Below are 21,979 nucleotides of genomic sequence, written 5' to 3' on the forward strand. Positions count from 1 at the left end.
AAAATAAACCTACTTTTCAAGAGCCATGAACATTCACAAAAATTGATTATAAAGTAGGTGTCAAACGAGTTTCACAGTAAGATCCAAACAATGAAAACAATCCTTTGATCAAATTTCAATAAGCCACAAATTAACTGCAAAAGTAGAAAGCAAAGGAAACTACCACTGGAAAATTACATAAACAAACATCTCCATCTGAAGCAACTTTTGGGCAAAAGAGAAATCAAAACCCAAATTACAGAATATTTAGAAAAGAAGGATTGTGAACACCTGCATATTAGAACCTACGAGATTCATGATAACACAAACTCCTAGCCTTATATTTTCTAATATCAAACAGGCAGAACGAAAATAATTGAATTGAGCATCCAACTCAGGGAATTAGCAAAAGAACAAAATAAACTCAAGCAGAAGAAATGAATTAATAAAAATGAAAACAGTAACTGACATCATAACATAAAGAAGATTAGCTGAAGATTAGCAAATAATCAAATGATTAGCTAATTTCATACAGAAGAAAGGAAAAAGACACTGATATAGGAAATAAAAGCGGGGAAACAACCACAAACACAGAGGAAATTAAAAGAATTATAGGAGATGTTTGAAAAATATACAGCAATACTAAGGAAATGAATCTCAAAATGTATTCACCAAAGAGGCAAACTTATACTTCCTTAAAGTCAATATTTCATTGTAAAAGACTTGAGGCAGTGGCTTGGATTTTGTAAAAAATGGTTGTAAAACTGAAGATGTAACTTACTCTTTTAGCAAAGCATAGAAGGTCTGGTCTATCAGCACTGAGGCTATATGCCCTTATTCTGAAATATAACCCAATTTCTAAATGTAATTTTTTCAACGATTCTACAGTCCCATTGAGATTTCCCATTTGAACTGTCCAATTTAAAATCTATAGTTAAGAACTCAGGCAACATTTCTCCTACGTGGGTTACTTACCATGGCTTATGGCATCTGGGTTAAAACATTAAGTCAATAAAAATAATTTACTGAATCATAATTGCTAAAAAATAGTTCCAGTCCAGTGAGATAACATTCCATTCCCAATTGGCAAGAAATTCAATATGCTTATTTTCACATTGCCTCTGGTACATTTTCTTTCAATTCAAGCTTATGTTTGTGCAAACAAGCTTTCCTTTAATGGGAAAAAATGTTCACATATTTAAGTAATTTCTCATATTCACTCTCTCACAATTTAAAAAAGGAATCACTTCAATACCTCAAACTTATATGAGTTAGTGATGATTTACCTCTGGCTATAGATTAAATATTCCTAGTTATAGGGAGTATTATTACAAAAGCAATAATCAAAAAAAGCATATGATAAGGGAAGTGGAGATTTGGAGAAAATTCTTTCATTAATATTAGAAAAGTAACCTCTGGAAAAATGGCTCAAAATCAGCCCTCGATTAAGGATGATTTTGCAGTCATTCTTGTATATACAGCATGGCCACACGTGTACAGCTCTAGTTCCTCTCACGCCCTTCGGTTCCCCTTGAGAACTACTCTGTGAGGCCAAGCAATGACCATGTAAGGGAAACAGCCATATGCTGAATAAGGTACCTGCTGGCGTATTCATAGAACAGCTTAAGGGGGCACACGTGTGTGCACGTGTTGATGTGCACCCTTGGACAGAATGAAGGAATTGTAGAACATTTAATGTGGGAAGGACACTAAGGAAAAAATCTGGTTCAACCTTCCTTTAAATCCTCCCACCTTCCAAAAGACAAATCACAGATGAGACCACTGGGAACCAGAGGAGTGATTTCATTAGTTCCAGACCACAAACCCGTTGGAATAAAAATTCCAATAAAGGGCCTTCTGAACTTTGCCTAATATGCTGTTAACTCTAGTCCCACATTGTTACTGGATATTGTGTGCAGCTTGAGAAGGAAAAAAACAAACACAGAAATGCCTTCTATAATTTCTCCATTCAAACTAGAATCATAAGAATAAGAGTAATCGTAAGAGTAATTTGCTTCCAAAAATCTGAGTAACCAGTGAAAGAGTACATGTCTTGTCAGTTTAGAGGACAAAGTTGAGACTGGTGTTAATATGTAGTGTTTTATGGAATCTCAGAGGTCTCTGAATCCATACTGTAACCGCCCTCAGTAAATTAACAAGAATTAATGAATTAACTGTATTAATATGAATTAACTGTAATTCAGGTCCCATAATCTACATGTCATCTTGCCTTCAACCTCAGGACCTCACATCTCAAAGCAGATATTTAATGGCAGCTCTTCTTGAGATGAGCTTAGCACACATGTCTGGGTTTGAGAAGACAGCAGTCTTGGGCTATGCATTTATTTACCTTTTTATTTCTCTACTTCTATGCACCTTTTTTTAAAAAAAATTCAAAGCAATGTATCCTCATTAAAGACTCTCACTATTCTTGTAGAAAACACAACCCTGTGTCTTAGGATGTACTAAGTTTAAATATAATTGGAACAGTAGCTTCTAGTGATTTCTTGACCTCAAATTGCCCCACCCGGCTTTGGAACTTGACAACATGGGTTTGTCTGCTAGAAAGGAACAATCCAGCCAATTATAACAGAGAAGCGAGTTAAAGCGACTGCCATTTGGTCATTCACCCCCTCAAAAAGTAAAAGCATTCATCAGCTGACATTTTGACAAAAGACTGCCACAAGGAAATGCATTTTTTTTTTTTTTTGCATAGGATAGAAATACCATAACAGTCCGAGAATCAGAATTTAGGTGAGACTCAAATATCACATGACCAGAAGACCAAAAAAAAAAGCTGTGAACCCTCCCTCCACAAAGAAGATGACTGTAATCGCAATAGTCTTTATCACAATGTTGCTGAAATATAAAATTCAGGATATGTCCATGGATGACAGCAGTGGGGGCGTGGTTAGCAGAGCAACAAGGTACCTGTCTGAAGAACTCCTCCAGGAGTGACATCGTCCAGCGATGGTGGAGCTCCCAGGCTTTTGCTGGATGGCTAATGTCTGCCGTGTGCAACATCAGGGATAATGCTTTCGGCTTTTCAATTCTGTAAACCCAAAGGATCCAAACACATGATGACCAACTTACAGAACCTCAATAAGAGTTTTTAACAAATCACCATTTTTTAAAATCCCTTCCAGAACACTCTTTGACATAAATCATAGCAAGATCTTTTTTGATCCACCTCCTTGAGTTATGGAAATAAAAACAAAAATAAACAAATGGGACCTAATGAAACAAAAGCTTTTGCACAGCAAAGGAAACCATAAACAAGACGAAAAGACAACTCTCAGAATGGGAGAAAATATTTGTGAACGAATCAATGGACAAAGGATTAATCTCCAAAATATATAAACAGCTCATGCAGCTCAATATTAAAACAACAAACAACCCAGTCCAAAAATGGGCAGAAGACCTAAATAGACATTTTTCCAAAGAAGACATACAGATGGCCAAGAGGCACATGAAAAGCTGCTCAACATCACTAATTGTTAGAGAAATGCAAATCAAAACTATAATGAGGTATCACCTCACATCAGTTAGAATGGGCATTATCAGAAAATCTACAAACAACAAATGCTGGAGAGGGTGTGGAGAAAAGGAAACCCTCTTGCACTGTTGGTGGGAATGTAAATTGATACAGCCACTATGGAGAACAGTATGGAGGTTCCTTAAAAAACTAAAAATAGAACTACCATACTGGGTATATATATCCCACTACTGGGCATATACCCAGAGAAAACCATAATTCAAAAAGACACATGCACCCCAATGTTCACTGCAGCACTATTTACAATAGCCAGGTCATGGAAGCAACCTAAATGCCCATCGACAGACGAATGGATAAAGAAGATGTGGCACATATATACAATGGAATATTACTCAGCCATAAAAAGGAATGAAATTGGGTCATTTGTAGAGACGTGGATGGATCTAGAGATTGTCATACAGAGTGAAGTAAGTCAGAAAGAGAAAAACAAATATCATATATTAACGCATGTATGTGGAACCTAGAAAAATGGTACAGATGAACCAGTTTGCAGGGCAGAAATAGAGACACAGATGTAGAGAACAAACGTATGGACACCAAGGGGGGGAAAGCCGCAGGTGGTGGTGGTGGTGGTGTGATGAATTGGGTGATTGGGATTGACATGTATACACTGATGTGTGTAAAATCAATGACTAATAAGAACCTGCTGTATAAAAAGTAAATAAAATAAAATTCAAAATTAAAAAAAATAAAATAAAAACATAAAATCCCTTCCATTCTCCCATCTCAAACCCCACTGCAGCTGAACTAGGGGAAAACCATCAATTCATCCTACAACTGGGATTTTCATCAGCAAGGTCTCCATGTTTATTGAACTGGACACCTCAGAAACTGACTCAAAACCGTTTCTGGAATGACTGCCATCATTAAAAAGACAACAAGAATCCAAGAGTCACTCACTGACCTTTATTTGTTGCCTCTGCATTGAGTGGACCTTCCAAAATTTCGTTTCTGACGGAAATATTTTAAATTCTAATTGGGGCAAATTGTTACTGGGGCAAATTGTTATTTCAACCCTAATGAGAATATATCTTTGATAGGTACAATTCTCATGCTTTCTTCTCCAAGCATCATTATTTTATGAGATCACTCAATAAAGTCATATTGAAGGAGATAAAATTTAAAGGTACAGTGACATGGACAAAGACAAGGTCAAACACCTATGAAAACACATGATGTCACAGGCCCACTCACGCTTCTGGCTGCTGCAGAGCAGTCTTCATCGCTTTGATTTGCTGGAAATGACAGGACATATCCGTAGCCATCACCATCTCAATTACCAAGGTCCGAAACTCCCTTTCAGGGACACCCCATGGAGAAAAAAGGATAGAAGTGAAAAATGGAAAGAAAAATTAGTTTATTCTTTGCCATTTCTAACCAAAATTAGTTAATTGCTTGTGACATTTCAAATCTAACTTGAGTCTTTTAGGCGGACTTTTTTATGAGGAATAAAGGAAGCTTAAAGATTAAGGATATCATTTATTAGGAATATAATATGTGGAATGCACATATCATTTGGAAAATTAACTCACAGGAAAAATTCCAAAGAAACTGAAAGTGTAGTAAAGCATTCCTTTCTCTAAGAATTCAAGTTTTATGAAAAAATTAATTTGAAATTAATCCTAGGAGGGGGACTGATAATCCAAAGTACATGTTGGATACAGGTATTTCACTTTTTTTAATAGACTTTTTTAGAGCAGTTTTAGGTTTACAGAAAAACTGAGAAGATAGTATAAGAGAGCTCCCATATACGCGCTCCCCTACTGCAGTTTCCCTCAATATTAACCTCTTACATTAATGCGGTACATGTGTTACAAATGATAACCAATATCGATACCTTACATTCACTCCAGTCCATAGTTTACCTGAGGGTCCACTCTCATGTTGCACAGTTCTATGAGGTTTGGCAAATGCATACTCGCCTGTTCCCACCATTAACAGTATCAGACAGAATAGTTTCAACACCCTAAAATCCCCTGTGCTCTACCTATTCATTCCTCTTGCTCCTGAACCCCTGCCAAACACTGATCTTTTTATTCTCTCTAAGAACTTTATTAAAGTAGAATTCGCATAGAATAAACTGCTTCCCTAAAAGTTGCACATTTCAATTAGTTTTAACAGTTGAGTAAAACTTTTGGAAGGACCACCACAGTCGTGGTTCTGAACATTTCCATCGCCCTCAAACCTCTTTGCAGCTCACCTCTTCCTCTACCCACAGGCCCCAGGCAACATTTGATCTGCTTTACGTCTAGATAGTTTGCTTTATGTCTTTCTGGTTTTATTATATATGTGTGTGTGTATGTACTCATACATATATATAACTAGAAAATGCAAACTAGAGAGGCATAAAGCAGATATATATGTGCATGTGTATATACACATATATGTAGAGTACATAGGTACATGCACATATATATTAAACTAGACAGTAGGTATACACACTTATATGTATCTGCCTATGCGCACACACACACACACACACACACACACACACATATAAAATACAAAATGTACTCTTATTTTTCTAGCCTTCTTTACTCAGCATAATGATTTGCAATTCATCCACATAGTTGTTCATCAACAGTTCATTTGTTTTTACTACTGAATGGTATTCCATCATACGAGGACACCACAATTAATTTATCCATTCACCAGCTGATGGACATTTGGGTTATTCGATTCTAGTTTGGAGCCCTTATGAATAAAACTATGAGTGTTTATGTACTAGTCACTGTGTAGATATGTTTTCATTTCTTTTGAGTAAATACCTAGGAGTAGAATGGCTTGTTTATAAGATAGATGAGTGTTTAACTTTATTTAAAAAACTACCGAAATTTTTCAAAGTGGTTTGTATCACTTTATGTTTTGACAATCAGTGTATGAAAGTTCGATTTTCTATATCTCAGCCATTCTAAGGGATATGTAGTGGTATCTCAGTGTGTTTTTCATTTGTATTTCTTTGATGACTAATGATGTCAGGCACCTTTTCATGTACTTATAGGCCATTTGTATATCTTTATTTAGGGAAATGCCTCTTTCAGACCCTTCCCCCTCTTTTTTTTTAAATTGAGCTATGATTGATTTACAATATTATATTAGTTTTAGGTGTAAAACATAAGGATTCAAAATTTTTATTCCATTTAAAGCTATTATAAAATATTGGCTATATTCCCTATGTTGTACAATATAGTCTTGTAGCTTATTTATTTTATACACAGTAGCTTGTACTTCTTAATCTCCTACCTCTATCATATAAGTGATATCATACAGTATTTGTCTTTCTCTGTCTGACTTATTTCACTACACATAAGACCCTCCAGGTCCATCCATGTTGTCGCAAATGGCAAGATTTCATTCTTTTTCATGTCTGAGTAGTATTATATACATATACCACATCTTCTTTATCCATTTGTCTGTTGATACACACTTAAGTTGCTTCCATATTTTGGCTATTATAAATAATGTTGTTATGAACATTGGGAAGAATGTATCTTTTCTAATTAGTGTTTTCATTTTCTTTGGATATATACACAGGAGTGGAATTGCTGGGTCATATGGTAATTCTATTTTTAGTTTTTTGAGGAACCTCCATACAGCGTTCCACAGTGGCAGCGCCGATTTACATTCCCACAAACAGTGTACAAAGATTCCCTTTCTCCACATCCTCCCCAAGATTTGTTATTTGTGGTCTTTTTGATGATAGCCATTCTGACAGGTGTGAGGTGATATCTCATTGTGGTTTTGACTTGCATCTCTGATGATTAGCGATGTTGAGCATCTTTCCATATGCTTGCTGGCCATCTGTACGTCTTCTTTGCAAAAATGTCTATTCACGAACCTTACCCTTTTTAAACTTGAGTTGTTTGTGTTCTTCTTATTGAGCGGTAGAAGTACACTATACATTCTGGATACAAATCATATGTAAGATATATGAGTTGTGAATAACTTCTACTTCCTACCTTGCTTTTTTTTTTTAACAGTGTCTTTCAAAGAGCAAACGTTTTAAATTTTAATATAATTTTTAAAAATTTCATTGGAGTATATTGATTTACAATGTTGTGTTAGTTTCAGGTGTACAGCAAAGTGATTCAGTTATACTTATTCATATATTCATTCTTTTTCAGATTCTTTACCCATATAGGTTACTGCAGAATATTGAGTAGAGTTCCCTGTGCTATACAGCAGGTCCTTGTTGGTTATCTATTTTATATATAATAGTGTCTGTATGTTAATCTAAATTTTAATACAATTTTTTTAATGCTTCATGCTTTTTGGGGTCCTATCTGAGAAACCTCCAACTACCCCAAGGACTTTGTTTTCCTCTGGAAGTCTTACCATTTTAATCTTTTATATTTGGTCTATGATCAATTTCAAAGTAAATTTTTAGTATGGCGTGAGGTAATACTCAAACTTTTTTTCATATTGATATCCATTTGTTCCAACACCACTTGTTGAAAAGCTTTACCTTTCCCCATTGAATGCCTTGGATGGAGATATAGATATAGATATATAGATATATATCTATACACACACACACACAGACTAGCAGCAAACCATTGGAAAATAAATAAAATAAATATAAAACACTTAGTAGTAACTTTAAAAAGTAAGTGTAACTCCTGTTCACTGAAAACTACAGAACACTGCTGATTAAAGAGGACCTAAATAAATTAAGCGAAATACTGTCATCATGTAGCTCTTTAGCATTTCTTAAAATGCAGCTCTGTTGGTGACAAATTTCTGTAGTTTTCCATCATCTGAAAATAATGTTATGTCATCTTCCCTTTTAAAGGATATTTTCATGGGACATAGCATTCTGTGTCAACTTTTTTGTTGTTGTGTCTTTTAACACTTTAAAGACATTATTCCATTGCCTTCTGGCCTCCATGGTTTCTGATGAAAAGTCCAAAGTCAATCAAATTGTTCCCCTGAATGTAATTTGTCGTTTTTCTCTAATTTTATCTTTGACTCTTAGCAGTTTGACTATAATATGCATGCAGGTATGTTTTTCTTTGAATTTATCCTGTTTAAGTTTGCTGAGTTTCTTGAATCTATAAATTTATCTCATTCACCATGTTTGGAAAGTTTTCAGCCATTATTTCTTCAAACATTTTTTGTGTCTCATTCTCTCTCTCTCTCTCTCCTGTCTTTCTGAGACTATAGTTGTCCCTATGTTTGACCACCTGAAAGTGTCCCATAGGTCCCTAAAACTGCTCATTTTTTAAAATCTTTTTTTTCTCCTACTTCTTCAATATGGATAATTTGGATTGATCTTTTCAAGCTCACTGAATTCTTTCTTCTGTCCTCTCCAACTTGCTACTAAGCCAATACAGTCAATTTTCAATATAGATATTTTACTTTTTCAGTTCTAAGATTTCTGTGTGCTCTTGCTTATATTGTCAGTTCACTGGTTAAATTTTACTGTATTTTATTTATTACAAGCATATTTTCCTTTACCTCACTGAGCATAAATATAATAACTGCTTTAAAAGTTCTTGTCTGATAATTCCAACAATAGTTCCTCTTGGAGATTGCATCTGTTGATTGTCTTTTCCCTTGCAAACAAGTCACATTTTCCTGCTCTTTGTATTGTCATTGAGACTGTCGCAGAATTTAAGTTTTCCCTTATTTGGCAATCTCTTTCATGGAGTTCTAATTCACTTGCTAGCAGCTCTGGTAGTTCCTACACTGGTTTCTCTAGCCAGAAACATAGTGGAGGTTTTTGTATAAATATAGCTTTATCCATCTAGTGTTGCCTTGACTGAGACTGCCTTCAGAGTAAAGACACAAAACGTCTCACTCACCTCATCCTGTCAGATTCTCCAAATTTTAACACATCTCCAAAATTTGTGTGATTTTGTTTACTCTCTACAGCTCTCACGTCATTGGAGGTTGTGCTTATTTGTGTCTTTGTATTTTGTCCATAGTTTATAGCTTTATTTGCAGGAGAATTGCTTTATCAGTAGCTGATTTGGCCTGCCCAAAGTGGAATTCCATATTTTTCCACTTTGAAATGCAGTAAATACCTGGTAATACATTCATTTATAAAGGTCCTAAAAGTCTAATGCACTTATGTTTCCAAATAGAATCTATCAGATATTAAATTGCTTTCCTAGAAAGACATAGGATACTAAACATATGTTGTCTTTGGGTTGATGGGCTTAACTGAGAGCCCTTAATAATAAGTTAATATTTTATTTGTGAGATAATACCACTGTCTTAGAGCAATGTATCTCAACATTAATAAAATATGATAAAATAATACAACAATATTTTAAAAACTGTCCTTAAATGAAAATATAATAGAACACTAAATCTATGTAACTTAAGCTACATCAACTACAATCTTTTCTTAACCTACAGAATCCTCAAAAACAGGAGTAGCAAAAAAGCATGGCACTATGGGCTATAATTATAAAGTTTCCACTGAATCAGAATGTTCCTGTACCTGAGATGTTCCATGATTCTAAATCAATTACATTTCACTCTCTCTTTGAGATAGTAAAGATAGTGCTGAATAAAAAACACAAATATATAAGGCTAGTACATAAACAGAGTTCATTAAACTATATTTTTCAAGTAACTAGTTTGACTTTTTTTATATTAAATTCACTTAAGGTTTGCTGGATCACTCAGTTTTACAACTTGCTTTGGTCAGAGGTAGTATTCAAATTATTCAAACTAGTACTTCACAAATACCCACCAATAAGAATGCAGAGCTAATGAGACATAATTAGGATGGTTGCACTGGTGAATATCAGTGTATTCCAGTGTGAACTGATATACTCTGGTCTGTTGCAATGATTCTGGGTTTAGATATTGCCGAAACCAGCCTCACTAACACAGTAGCAGACTGAACGAGGCTTATGATCATAGCAGAGTGGAAACACAAGTAATCTAAGCTAAATTTTGACAAATGTATAGTTAAGCAGAAATAGAAAACCCTTAACAAAAATATAGATAACAGAGGTTGCATATCTATGCTTTCAAAATAGATTAAGAGGCAATTATGCCCATCCAGCCATAAATCCCATGTGCTTACAAATCCCACAGGCCAGCAATATTAGTGCATTACCTGAAAGCAATTTGACAAAGTTCAACAAGAGCCTTAAAACAACAAACATTCTTTGATCCATTAATTCTACACATAAACATACATTAAAGAGATGTTCATTACAGAATTCTTTATAATAACCAAAACACACGAACACACCCATACTCACACACTCAAAAATAATTATGGGACTTCCATAGATGGAGTATTATACAGCCACTGAATATCATATTTTAATTACCATGGGACAGTGGCCATGAGAACATACCACACAGACCACCAACTACAGGAATTTAATTGGCTATGGGCCTCAGCTACTATATTCTGAAAACTATTGCCATTTTTGCCCAAGGCCATGCTTCCCATGGGCTGCTCCAAGCCAATGACTGAGGGCATCCCTTCCTGGGAGACATGGGACTCCTCTGATGGCCAATTTTGTCTCAAGAATTTCCTGACAGCCTTGCTGAACATTTTTTAGGATGCACGGAGATCTAGGATGCTTCTACCCAATTTTCCCTCTCTCTCTCCTTCCTCTGGGATCAAAGGGATATATCTGAATATGTGTAAAGCTGTTCTCTGCCATATTCAAATCTTTTATTATACTTTTACAAACATTTAAATTGGATAGAGGGCTCCTTTTTCTACAAGATTTGCATTGATTAACTGAAATGCTCTGCATTTTTTAGATGCTGCTTAAATCTAACATTTTCCAACAAAATTCAAGCCAAATATTCCTGTTTTAATGAACTAGAGTTGCATGGAAACTAATAGCCAACTCTTACTGAAAATCAGTTTCAGATTTGTTATTCAGAATGGCTTATTTCTCTGAATCCTTGCATAATGGTACAGAGATACTCAATAAACAGCTGATCATTTAATTAAAATATAAGTATTATTTGCATCACAGTAGATTCAGAAGTTTTTAAGCATTTAAGTGATTTTGCCTACAAGCTTTGAAACACCTTCACCTATAGTACGGATCTGCAGGCTACAAGGATCTGTGTCACAAACTGTGCTAAGCATTTTAAATGGATTATATCATGTATTATTACCCTATATATCCTATATTATATCATGTATTATTACCCTAACCAAATTACAAGCTAAATGTTATCTATTTTCTAGAAATTAAATTTTAAAAAGGTGTAAAGGGGTTGAGTAACTTCCTAAATATCATACAGCTAGTAAATGATTGTGTTCACATTCAAACTCAGGTCTGCCCAAATTCAAAGACACATAGTGCCACTTAGGCGACAGAATTAAGTGCCCATGATTATTTGAAAGTGTCAATTTCCTTAGCAAATTTTGAAAGATTTTTTTAAGAAGTCCAATCCAATATAAGGTGGAAAAAAAGTTAATTGATGAAATTTAGGTTTAAGAAGGTAAGATAAAAAGAACACAAGTTTCCTAAGGTAACCAACAGCAAATATTCCCAAGGTGCCTACAATATATTTGAGTATCTGTGTCAAGCAAGAGAAGAGAGATAGAGAAAGAAGAAACAGCAATAACAATTTCAAACAGAGTATTATTTCTTCAAAAGATGCATGCTCCGTCCATCCTCACGGCTCCTTTCCTAGCCTCCTAATCTCTCTCTTAGCTCCTCCTTACCTCCAGTCATCCTTTGAGAGGTTAATCAAAATATTCATTTCCTCATCCTCCTGTAGAAGGCGATAGGCTGCACTTAAATGGTGATTTTCCAAAACAGACCTATCGTTGTACAGAATCGCTGGGTCAGACCTGAGAGGAAAGCCAAGCAAAATAATTTAGGATGTTGAACAGCTGAGATTTTTCAGGTAACTTTCCTAAAGGTAGAATATATCATCTCTTTATCCTTTTTTAGCAATTAACTTTGCCCCCATGCCATTTATATCGACCAAAAAGCTAACATCAACACTACAAATTATCAATAGATGTACGTAGAGTATTTTAATGTCAATATGTGGATGTTATTTCACATGTGATATCCAACTTGAGAACTCTCTAAAAACTATTCTGTAAGCAGATCTCAACTACCTGCGGTAGTAGCAAAGGTGATTATTTTAAAAATGTGGGTCATGTCAAACATCCTTATATTTTCTGGAATGACTTTTTATTTTATTCAATGAGGGAATGTGTTTATATTTGTTTTAGTTGTAATTCTCTGAACACATACCACCTGGCAGGTACAGTTTTCAAGTTCTTCCGTTAGTGGCTTGACCTTAAAATTTTGCCATGCAGAAGCCATACATTGGAAATTGAGGAAGGGTTATATGACAATTGTTAGTCGCTTTCTCAAACAGCTGAATGACACCAAACATAGGGCAGTATACTATTTTAATACATTAAATTTAATGAAACCTTAGATTGTTAGAGCTTATTCATTTCTCATCAAGGAGGCTAAATCCCAGAGATATAAAGTGAGAGTTCACAGAGCCCCACAGTGGCTAAGTGGCAGCGTTGGGATGAAGGTAATGTCTTCTGACAGTTGAGCCATTTCTCCCCAAGATAACTTCCACCTGTCATCGGCCAAACTTTGGGATATATTTAGCATACCTTTAAAGTGTTAGGCTTAACAGTCTGTCCATCAAAGGGCAAAGAACTAGGTCACAGATTTAGTTTCCTAAACAGGGATCTCACAGGCTGAGATGCTTTGGATAAAATTCAGTTTAAAGAAGGCGAATGTTTAAATTTCATTCCAAAGCAAGCTCAACTGAACCCTCTGGCATTTTTCCATTCCAATGGACGTAACACAAAACAAGCAAATCCCGAGGTGAAGGATCTAATCTTATATCCGCTGAGTAAGTAAGGCACCAACTGATGTGTATTTTGTGACATTAAGCTATTTTCCAACTCCTGTAATTAAGCCATTTTCCCCTGAGTTGTGACTACTTTTGACACTGGTCTCCAGCCAAGATCCATGTACAACTCTGTTCCAGCCACCTCTCTTCCTTAAGCAGGTGCTATTCACGGCTGTCTCTTCCTCAGAGCAAAGGTTCCACTGGCAGATATCCATTAAACAGAGATGCTCTGTGGAATCCCTGTATTCAAAGACCTTGCAACAGAACTACAGAAGGCTGCTTCACAGCAGCCAAAACTACTCTGTGAGGAAGGAGGAGGCAGAAGATGAAGCATGTGGCTTGGGTCCTTTTGTCCGCTTCCATTCTGCCGAAATCCCCTTCTGAGCAGAGATCAGACGATGTTGTCGATATCGTCTTCTTTCGTGTACCCCATAATTAAGTGCTGGCTTCCTTAAATAATGTATGGAATGACTTAACAAACACAAATCTATCTGGAGTGCGCACCTGCTTTTTTCAAGTGAAATCAGCAAGTATTTATTTAGCCTCTCAACCCTCCCCATTATATTCTTTCTCTGTGTCTCACCACCTTTTTCCAATTCTAGCTTCTTTTGATTCCTACCTCAAGACCCAATTAATCCTACTGTCAGAGTCTCTCCAGTTCCACATCATTGTCTTACGAGAAGCTAAGTTCTTACACCCGGAGAAGGCCGATAAGGTTTCATCCTAAATGGAAATGACAGCTGACTGTACTGCTTGCCTGGAATTCTGTGCTGAGAGGAATACTAAGGATAAATCTGCAGTTTGTTAAGAAAAAAAATACCAAAATCAATTAGTGATGCCTGTTACAGTCAAGAGGTTCAGAGGCAGGCAACTGGACCTGTATTTAATACCCCCACAGAGGTTTGTGTCTACCTGTGAAGTTCCTTACGGAGGGTGCAAAGTGGCCTACATGAGACAACCTAGCTCCCCAAGCCCTGTGCGAGGGAGTAACATATGCACTGAACAGAGCAGAGATGAAATCAGGGAGGATGAGAAGAGCATCACCAGAATTCCAGAGGTAAGATGGTAAGATGGCTCTGCCATTGTTAATGTCAACAGACTCACTCCAATCCTTGCCCGTCCTCAGTGATTTAGTCTACACGGTATCTGCACCTTTATGGAAACTGTTCCACCTCCTATCAGAAATGGGTAGAGTATGCATAGTACATACATACATAAATAGCTAGCATTATAATAGAGAAGAAAAGGATATCCATATTTAATGTGAATAACATAGGAGAATTAGGAGCAAATGGCTTCTTTAAGCTTTGACTGAAGCTGACTGGGCTAATCTCTTATTTATAATTTCAGTTTTTCAGAAACTCAAAATAGAGCCACCATGCAAAAGAAAAGTGACTGCACCCCTCTGACTTCAACACTCTATCCCTGCCCCCTCTCGCCTCTTCTCCAAAGGTTTCAACATCCTCACCGGGTCTGAATGTGGAAATTGTTGGTGGTTCCGGTGTGCTCATAGTCATGGATGGCAGCTGAGAAGATTATAGCAAAGATCTCCAGCTCTGTCAGCCAGTTCTGAAAGGGAGATTACAGAGCAATCAGATAATCTGTCTCCTTCTCAAAGTCTTCAGCTTGCTGACAACACACCCACATTGCTGCCTTTCCTCTCTGCAGCTGGCAAGCTATTGCCAAACACACATTTTCTGACAGACAGAAATGGTTTTTTTTCCTTCTGTAGGGAGACCGGAGGATGTGTGATTTGAAAACAGCATGCCCAGCATAGTTGAAAGAGCTAACTAGTAGTTTTTATTTTATTGTTTCAAAGAAGCAAAAAACAATGAACATGAAAACTTTAACAGCCCTCATTGCATCCTCTCCCAAATTCCAAATGAAGTTCCTGAGTAGACAGAGAAAAAAAAAGAATTTGCTTCAACACAATACCAAAAACTAAGAGTAACAGAAAACCTAATGCCTATCCACTAGAAGGAGGATAGGTAGAGACAGATGGAAAGATAACATCTGGTCTTCTGCCTTGTGCAAGCTGATGTTTGAAGAGACCTGTCCCCATCCACATCACCAAAACTGGCTGTAGCTCAGTGGTCCTCAAATTGTGTTCCCTGGAACCGCAGTGTTAGTTATCACCTGGAAAGTTGCTAGAAATGCAAAACCCCACTCCAGTCCCACTGGATCAGAAACTGTGGGTTGCAGCACACAAATCTGTTTTACCAAGCCATCCAGATGATTCTGATACACACTGGAGTTTGAGAACCACGGCTGTGTTTGAAGCTCCCTCAACCGACTTCCATTTCAGAGACTATGGATTCATTGATGCCTCCCCTCCCTTCTGTAAACCACACTGCTCGATGCCCACAGGATGGAGCTTCCACACTCTCACCTCACCCTTTGGTATCCCTGCTTACTTTTGTACTAGTTGAGTTAATGATTCCAAGTTTCAGTGTGGTTTATCCCAAACCCAATTTTAACAAATTGCAGTTATTATTATAATTATGTAATAAAATATAACCTAAACCAATAAAATGTGAATACAAAAAGTTATGTCCATAGAAGTTCAATGCTTTGCACAGTCACTAAAAGAACTGGTATCATAATAGGTGTGACAACTGGGAAACAGTAGAAAACAATTATAAAAATTTAGGGAGATTCTGCACTCAGTTTTCTTCATGAGAATCTTTAAGTTCCCATTTCCTTTTAAAGAAATGAAACTAGAAGTCTTAGACGGGAGCAGGGGTAATGCAAGACAAACATGGGTACCTAAATTGGAAGAATTCAGGAAGCAGCCTGGGTACTGAATTAAAGATTAGTGAATAAAATATATTTATTTGATTTAAGTTAACAAAATGATTTAAAAATGAACAGGTCAATTTTTAATAATTCTCACTTTAACTTTTTTCCTATTACTACTAATCTTCATCTTCATCTAAGAAACTTACTGAAATTATTACCTTCTTTGAAGATGGCTAAGGGAAAAATAAATAAACTACATACAACCTATGGAAAAAAGACTTCAGAGTTAAGGAAAGAATGAGCACAGAAATAACTCAGGAAGAAAACTACATGTAAAGAAGTGATTTCCATTCTGAGAACGCCTCTGTGCCATTGCCTCAAAGTGGAGTGGCTACTGCAGATGGGAAGCCAGAACCCACTTCTGTCAGTTGATAGCTTGTTTCGGCAGCCAGTTGACTTTGGAGGATTTGTATTTCAAATTCTATAAACAAGTATTTCTGACCGTCTCTCACTAAAGGACAACCCAGACTACCTTGTTTTTCTTCTGGGTTATCAAGTGCTACAGTCAAAACTAAATGTTGGGAGAAGGGACCAATAGTGTCTAAAAGTTGTAGATGTCTTCCCACTCTAGGCAAGGAAGAGAGACAGGTGATTCCTGTCAGAGCTGCTGGGATTGAGAGTATTTGGCACTGTGCTTACTTAAGGGGAGAGAGATTTGTGTAATGCTATTTCCCAAGTCTTGGGATATGGATGGACCCAATGGCTGGATAACTCTGTCTAGCAGCCTTTCCTCACCTCTCACCTAATTGGGTAATCTGAAGCCCCTCCCCTCAATGAACTCTGACCTATAGCCTCTGAGAAAATAGCTCACAGGACTGGGCCCTCCCTAACCATCCATCTTACTTCTTACCTATGTAAATTTCTGTAGTGGCTATCTTATGTAAGATACAATAAAAAAATTATTGCACATAGCTTCTATTAAGTGTTAAAATGTTATGAAAATGTAAAACAAAAACAAACAAACAAACAAAAAAGATTTCTAGCAGAATCTAGCATAGCATGAAATGTCAGGAAACGTTTTGGAATCCTTGATAATATGTCACAAAATACAAATTGATGTATTACTAGGAGCAGAAAGACACAAGGAGAAAACAGAATAAGATGAAAAAAATCAATAGAATTAAATTAAAAAGAGATGGGTAAATAAGTGCAGATTGCAAGAAAACTGAAAAACTCTTCTGAAAGCAGCAAAGGGCATCATCCTCATCAGGGTTAACACTTATGGGAGCTCACTTATTTATACATAGAAACTCATACAATATATACAACTCCATAAAGGTAGGTACTCTGTCATCCACATTTCATAGATGAGAAAACTGAGGCTGGGAGAGGTTCAGTAACTTACCCAAGGTCTCAGAGCTAGTCCTGAGACAAGCCACACCTTCTGACTCCAGAATTCTTACTTATAATTTTTAAGTCACGTTTCCTTTGGGTCATTGTTCATGTGTTTACTCAATTCTTCATAAAATTACATAGGTACGATTTTATATTACAAGTTTTCTTGATATTTCCCATTCATATGTACTTTTCTCATTTTGGCAATGTTTTGCTTTTCTTCCCCAACACCCTGTCCCCACCCATCTGCCCCAACTCCCTCTACCCACTCCCAAGTACCAATGTATCTCTTTTTCCAAGTTCATGCCAAGTTAATTTAACATGTTAAAATAAGATCATGAATGGCAGACAGTGTACCATCTAAATAAATCTGAATCACAGAGCATCAGCCCAGCCAGCAGAAAGTGTCTAAGTAACTACATAATCACAGTTCTCACAAACAGCACTGTAACTCCTGTCCTTATCCAAATATACTGACAAAATCCTATCTTAAGTGTAACTTACTTCTAACAAACCAAAACCAACAAAGGATTAAATGAACATACAACAAACAATAAAACCATAATGAAGATTGGACCGAGCAAGAATGGAATTGGGCATTTTCAGAATGAACAATGAAGCAAGTCCCAGTGGCAAAAGCTGATTCATCACCAGTAAGGAAATGATTCCCTTTAGTGGAGCAGGAATGAGGGTTGATTAGGGCCCTATGATGACAGGCATTAAAAGCCAAAGGAACACAAACCAGGTTCATTAGGCAGTGAAGTTTACATGCAAGAGAGTAATATGGTCAGCATGCCACTGAAAGGGAGAAAGAAGAGCAGAGAGCACAAAGGAAAGAAATAAGAGCTGAACTTTTGGACTGGAAAGTCCTTATAGAATGTACAGACGGTATGGAGGTAGAATCCTTACAGCTGAGCAGTTCACTGAATGCAGAGGGGCAGGAAGAGGTTGCAGTCAAAGAAAACAATGCATTCAAGATGACTGTGACATTCCTAGCCTAAGCGGAAAGAAAAAATGGTGCGTGGCATTAGATGGCAGGATTAATAGAAACAGAGAAAGTGGGAGAAGCTATTTTGAGGGAAATGGGATTTAATATTTTAATATAGCTCAGATTTCCTTGCCTTTTCCAAATTCATTATTACTATGAACCCCGAAGGTTTTATGACCATCCATAAAATGTCAGAAATCTAAGTCCTGTGAGAATTTTATTCAAGATTTATCAAACTGTGACAAGTACAAGTCACAGATCCTATCCAGAATTTCCCTACCTACAAAATATGAGTGTCACAACTAATTCAATGACAGGGATACCTTAACAACTGGTAACGGTAGACTTTGAATTCTGCTGTGTATGACTCAGGAGAGCAAGCTGTGCATGTATGTGGGTTGTGGGGGGACACGTGGTGGGCAGTGAAAACCTGAAGGAAAAGACACGGATAATTCCCCATTGCTAGTGGAGACATTATTAGCAAGTTCTGACTTCGATGGGTAAATGATAGAGTTTCTTTAGTAATCTGTTTCCAACTCTTATTGGTTTTCTATTGCTCTCTTAACAGATTACCATAAACGTAAGGCACACACTCCCATTTACTGGCACACGGTTCTCTAGGTCAGAAGCCAGCACCATGAGGGTGGATTTTCTGGTGAAGACCTCACAAGGCTGAAACCAAGGTGTTGGCAGACTGTGTTCATCCCGGAAGCTCTGTGGAAAATCCGCTTCCAGGTGCATTCAGGGTACTGGCAGAATTCATTTCCTTCTCATGCTTTCCACTTGGGTCCTCCATCTTCAAGCAACAGCTGATTGAGTCCTGCTCACCCTTCTTCTGTCACATCTCTTGACTTTTAAGGACTCATGTGATTATACTGGGCCCACCTGAAGAATCCAGCATAATCTCCCTAGTTTAAGGCCCTCTGATTAGCAACCTTCTGTATCTGCAGAATCCCTTTTGCCATCTAATGTAACCTATTCACAAGTGTGACATCAGAGGGCAAAGGTCATGGGGGCCAAAATTCTACTGACCACAACCTTTATAAAATTACTTAGCACCAAGATGCCATTTAGATAAATGGCCTTAGTGTTTCCCTTGTAAATACAATGATGTCATATATGATCAAAAGAATAAGATACACAGCTTCTCCCTTCTAAAAAAAAATAAGCAAAGGGAAAATTAACAGCACCTTGCCTGATGAAAGCAATGAAAGGGCCAGAGGACAGGTTTGGAGTCTGGAATCTTTTGACCTCACTCAAAAGCAGACTGGAGCTCAGAGTCTGATTCATATCTATTCAATCAACAACTCTTCAATCTAATTCTGTTCAAGGATTTTCTCTTAGACGTGAGCAAAATCATTATGAAAAGATTCAAGCATCTCCTAGGCATCTTAGCTAAGCAATAATGAGTAATATAAACAGATTACAATGAGTAATACTGTTGATGTTGAAGCCCAGGCATCACTTTATCAATGGGATATTTTCATTCCCTACGTGTCTTACAGTTTATAAAGCTGAAATGATTTCGAGCATTTTCCCCCGCTTGGTTTGTAATGAAAGGTTAGCATAACAATATGTTCTCCATTCATCAGAATGCTTCCTACTGTTTTCGTAAGCTTGCAATGAAAGAAGCTTGTTTTGAGCTGCGTTTCCAAGAGAGAGTGGGCGGGAAGTAGTTTCTATATTTAAGAATTATTCTGAATACGGCCTGAATTGATAATGAAAATTCAATGGCAAATGGCAAATGAGCTCATTTAAGAATAGTATGCAGTACATCATGATCATTGGCTGCTATGATATAACATCTATGTAATGATAACTTGCATTAGTATAAAGACTTGAGAGTTTTTCTAGGGGGTAAAAAGGCTGTGTATGATTCACCTTTATATCTCCATAGTACACTGTACACAGTAGGTGTTAACTAAAGATATGTCAAACAGATGATTTCAAAGTACATTTTCACATCCATTTTGATCCTCACCACAGTACTTTGAAGTACCACATGAGGATACTGAGGTGTAAGAATATAAGGGGTTCTTTTTTGCCACCAGCATTGCAGAAGCATGGCTAAATATTTAAATTTTTATATTTTGTATTTAAATATTAGACTGAAACCAAATCCTGGCTCTGCTACTGTATTAGTTTGCTAGAACTGCCATAACAAAATGACACAGACTAGGCAGCTTAAACAACAGAAATTTATTTTCTCAGAGTTCTGGAGGCTAGTAGTCCAAGATCAAGGTTTTAGGAGGGTTGGTTTGTGGTGACTGCTCACTTCCCAGCTTGCAGAGGGCCACCTTTTCTCTGTATCCTCACAAGGTCTTTCCTCAGTACACATGCATGTCTGTGTCCTAATCCCTTCTTCTTAGAAGGACACCAATCATATTGGTTTAGGGCCCACCCATACGACCTTATTTTACCTGAATTATCTCTTTAAAAGCTCTATCTCCAAATACAGTCACATTCTGAGGCACTGGAGATTAGGACTTCACCACATAAATTTGAGGGAGGGGGAACAAAATTCAGCCCATGCCAGAAACTTTACGATAGGAGAATCTTAACTCTGTCAATGTGTTTCCTCCTATTTTTCCACGGAATTTGTGCCATTTTCTTTTTGATTTATTTATATAATCTGGATCTTAATCCTTGATCTCTATGTATTTTCTTCAAGTACTTACTTCATTATGGTGATTTTTTTTATTCTACAGAAGGTTTTAATTTCCATGTACTCAAAATAATCAATATTTTGTTATATAACTCATGTTTTGAGGCTTATTTAAGGATTTCCTTTTTCAAGGCTATACACATATCCTCATAATTTCTTCTAATATAATCAAATTTTTATGCTCACATCTTTAATTCATTTGTCTGATATTTGGTGAATGATTTCAAGTAGGACAAAAACAGTATGTTTTTTCCAAATGAACTGTCCCCCAAACATTTCTTGAACTGAGTAATTTTCCCTCTAATATTGTTTTCTATAGACGTGTCCTCACCTTCTCACCTGCGATTCTGTCCTTATACTCCAGTCCATGTTCCATCCCCACCAAACCACTGGGACTGGTCATGACAAGGGCACCAATGACTTCCATGTTACCAAAGGCAGTGGTCACTTCTCTGTTCTCATCCCACTAGACCTTTCAGCATGTTCCACATAAGTCACAGTTGTTTTTGGAGCACTTTCTTTCCTTGGTGTCCACAACCCCACACTTTCTTGGGTTTTGTACAATGTTACTGGCCATACTTTTTTAGTTATTATTGTTGGCTCTAATTCTTTACCCTCATTTTAAACTTTAGAACTGCTCCAAGACTCACTTCAGAGCCCCTCTACTTTTCTATTTATGCCCTCTCTTTATATCACGTCATCTGGTTCCATGTTCTTAAATAATATTGATATGCTCCAAATGCTTAATCTCCATGTCCATCCCTGACCCTTCTCCAGAACTCTAGACTCCTTAGTTTTCTTCCTGCTTGACATCTCCACAATGATA

At 36.8% G+C, this 21,979-nt stretch overlaps 1 protein-coding gene across 10 annotated transcripts in view; it reads right to left on the reverse strand.

Annotated features, from left to right (window-relative positions):
• Positions 1-21,979, reverse strand: part of PDE1C (phosphodiesterase 1C) — a 547,523-nt gene that overhangs the window by 77,085 nt on the left and 448,459 nt on the right. For all 10 annotated transcript variants that reach the window (XM_067746678.1, XM_067746679.1, XM_067746672.1 and 7 more), the window contains 4 exons: positions 14,835-14,935; positions 12,198-12,326; positions 4,730-4,831; positions 2,911-3,031 (listed from right to left, as the gene is read on the reverse strand). In XM_067746678.1, coding sequence (XP_067602779.1) covers positions 2,911-3,031; positions 4,730-4,831; positions 12,198-12,326; positions 14,835-14,935 — 453 coding nt within the window. The remainder of the gene's footprint in view (positions 1-2,910; positions 3,032-4,729; positions 4,832-12,197; positions 12,327-14,834; positions 14,936-21,979) is intronic.

This window comes from Pseudorca crassidens, chromosome 8 (assembly GCF_039906515.1).
Source record: "Pseudorca crassidens isolate mPseCra1 chromosome 8, mPseCra1.hap1, whole genome shotgun sequence".
Taxonomy (NCBI): domain Eukaryota; kingdom Metazoa; phylum Chordata; class Mammalia; order Artiodactyla; family Delphinidae; genus Pseudorca; species Pseudorca crassidens.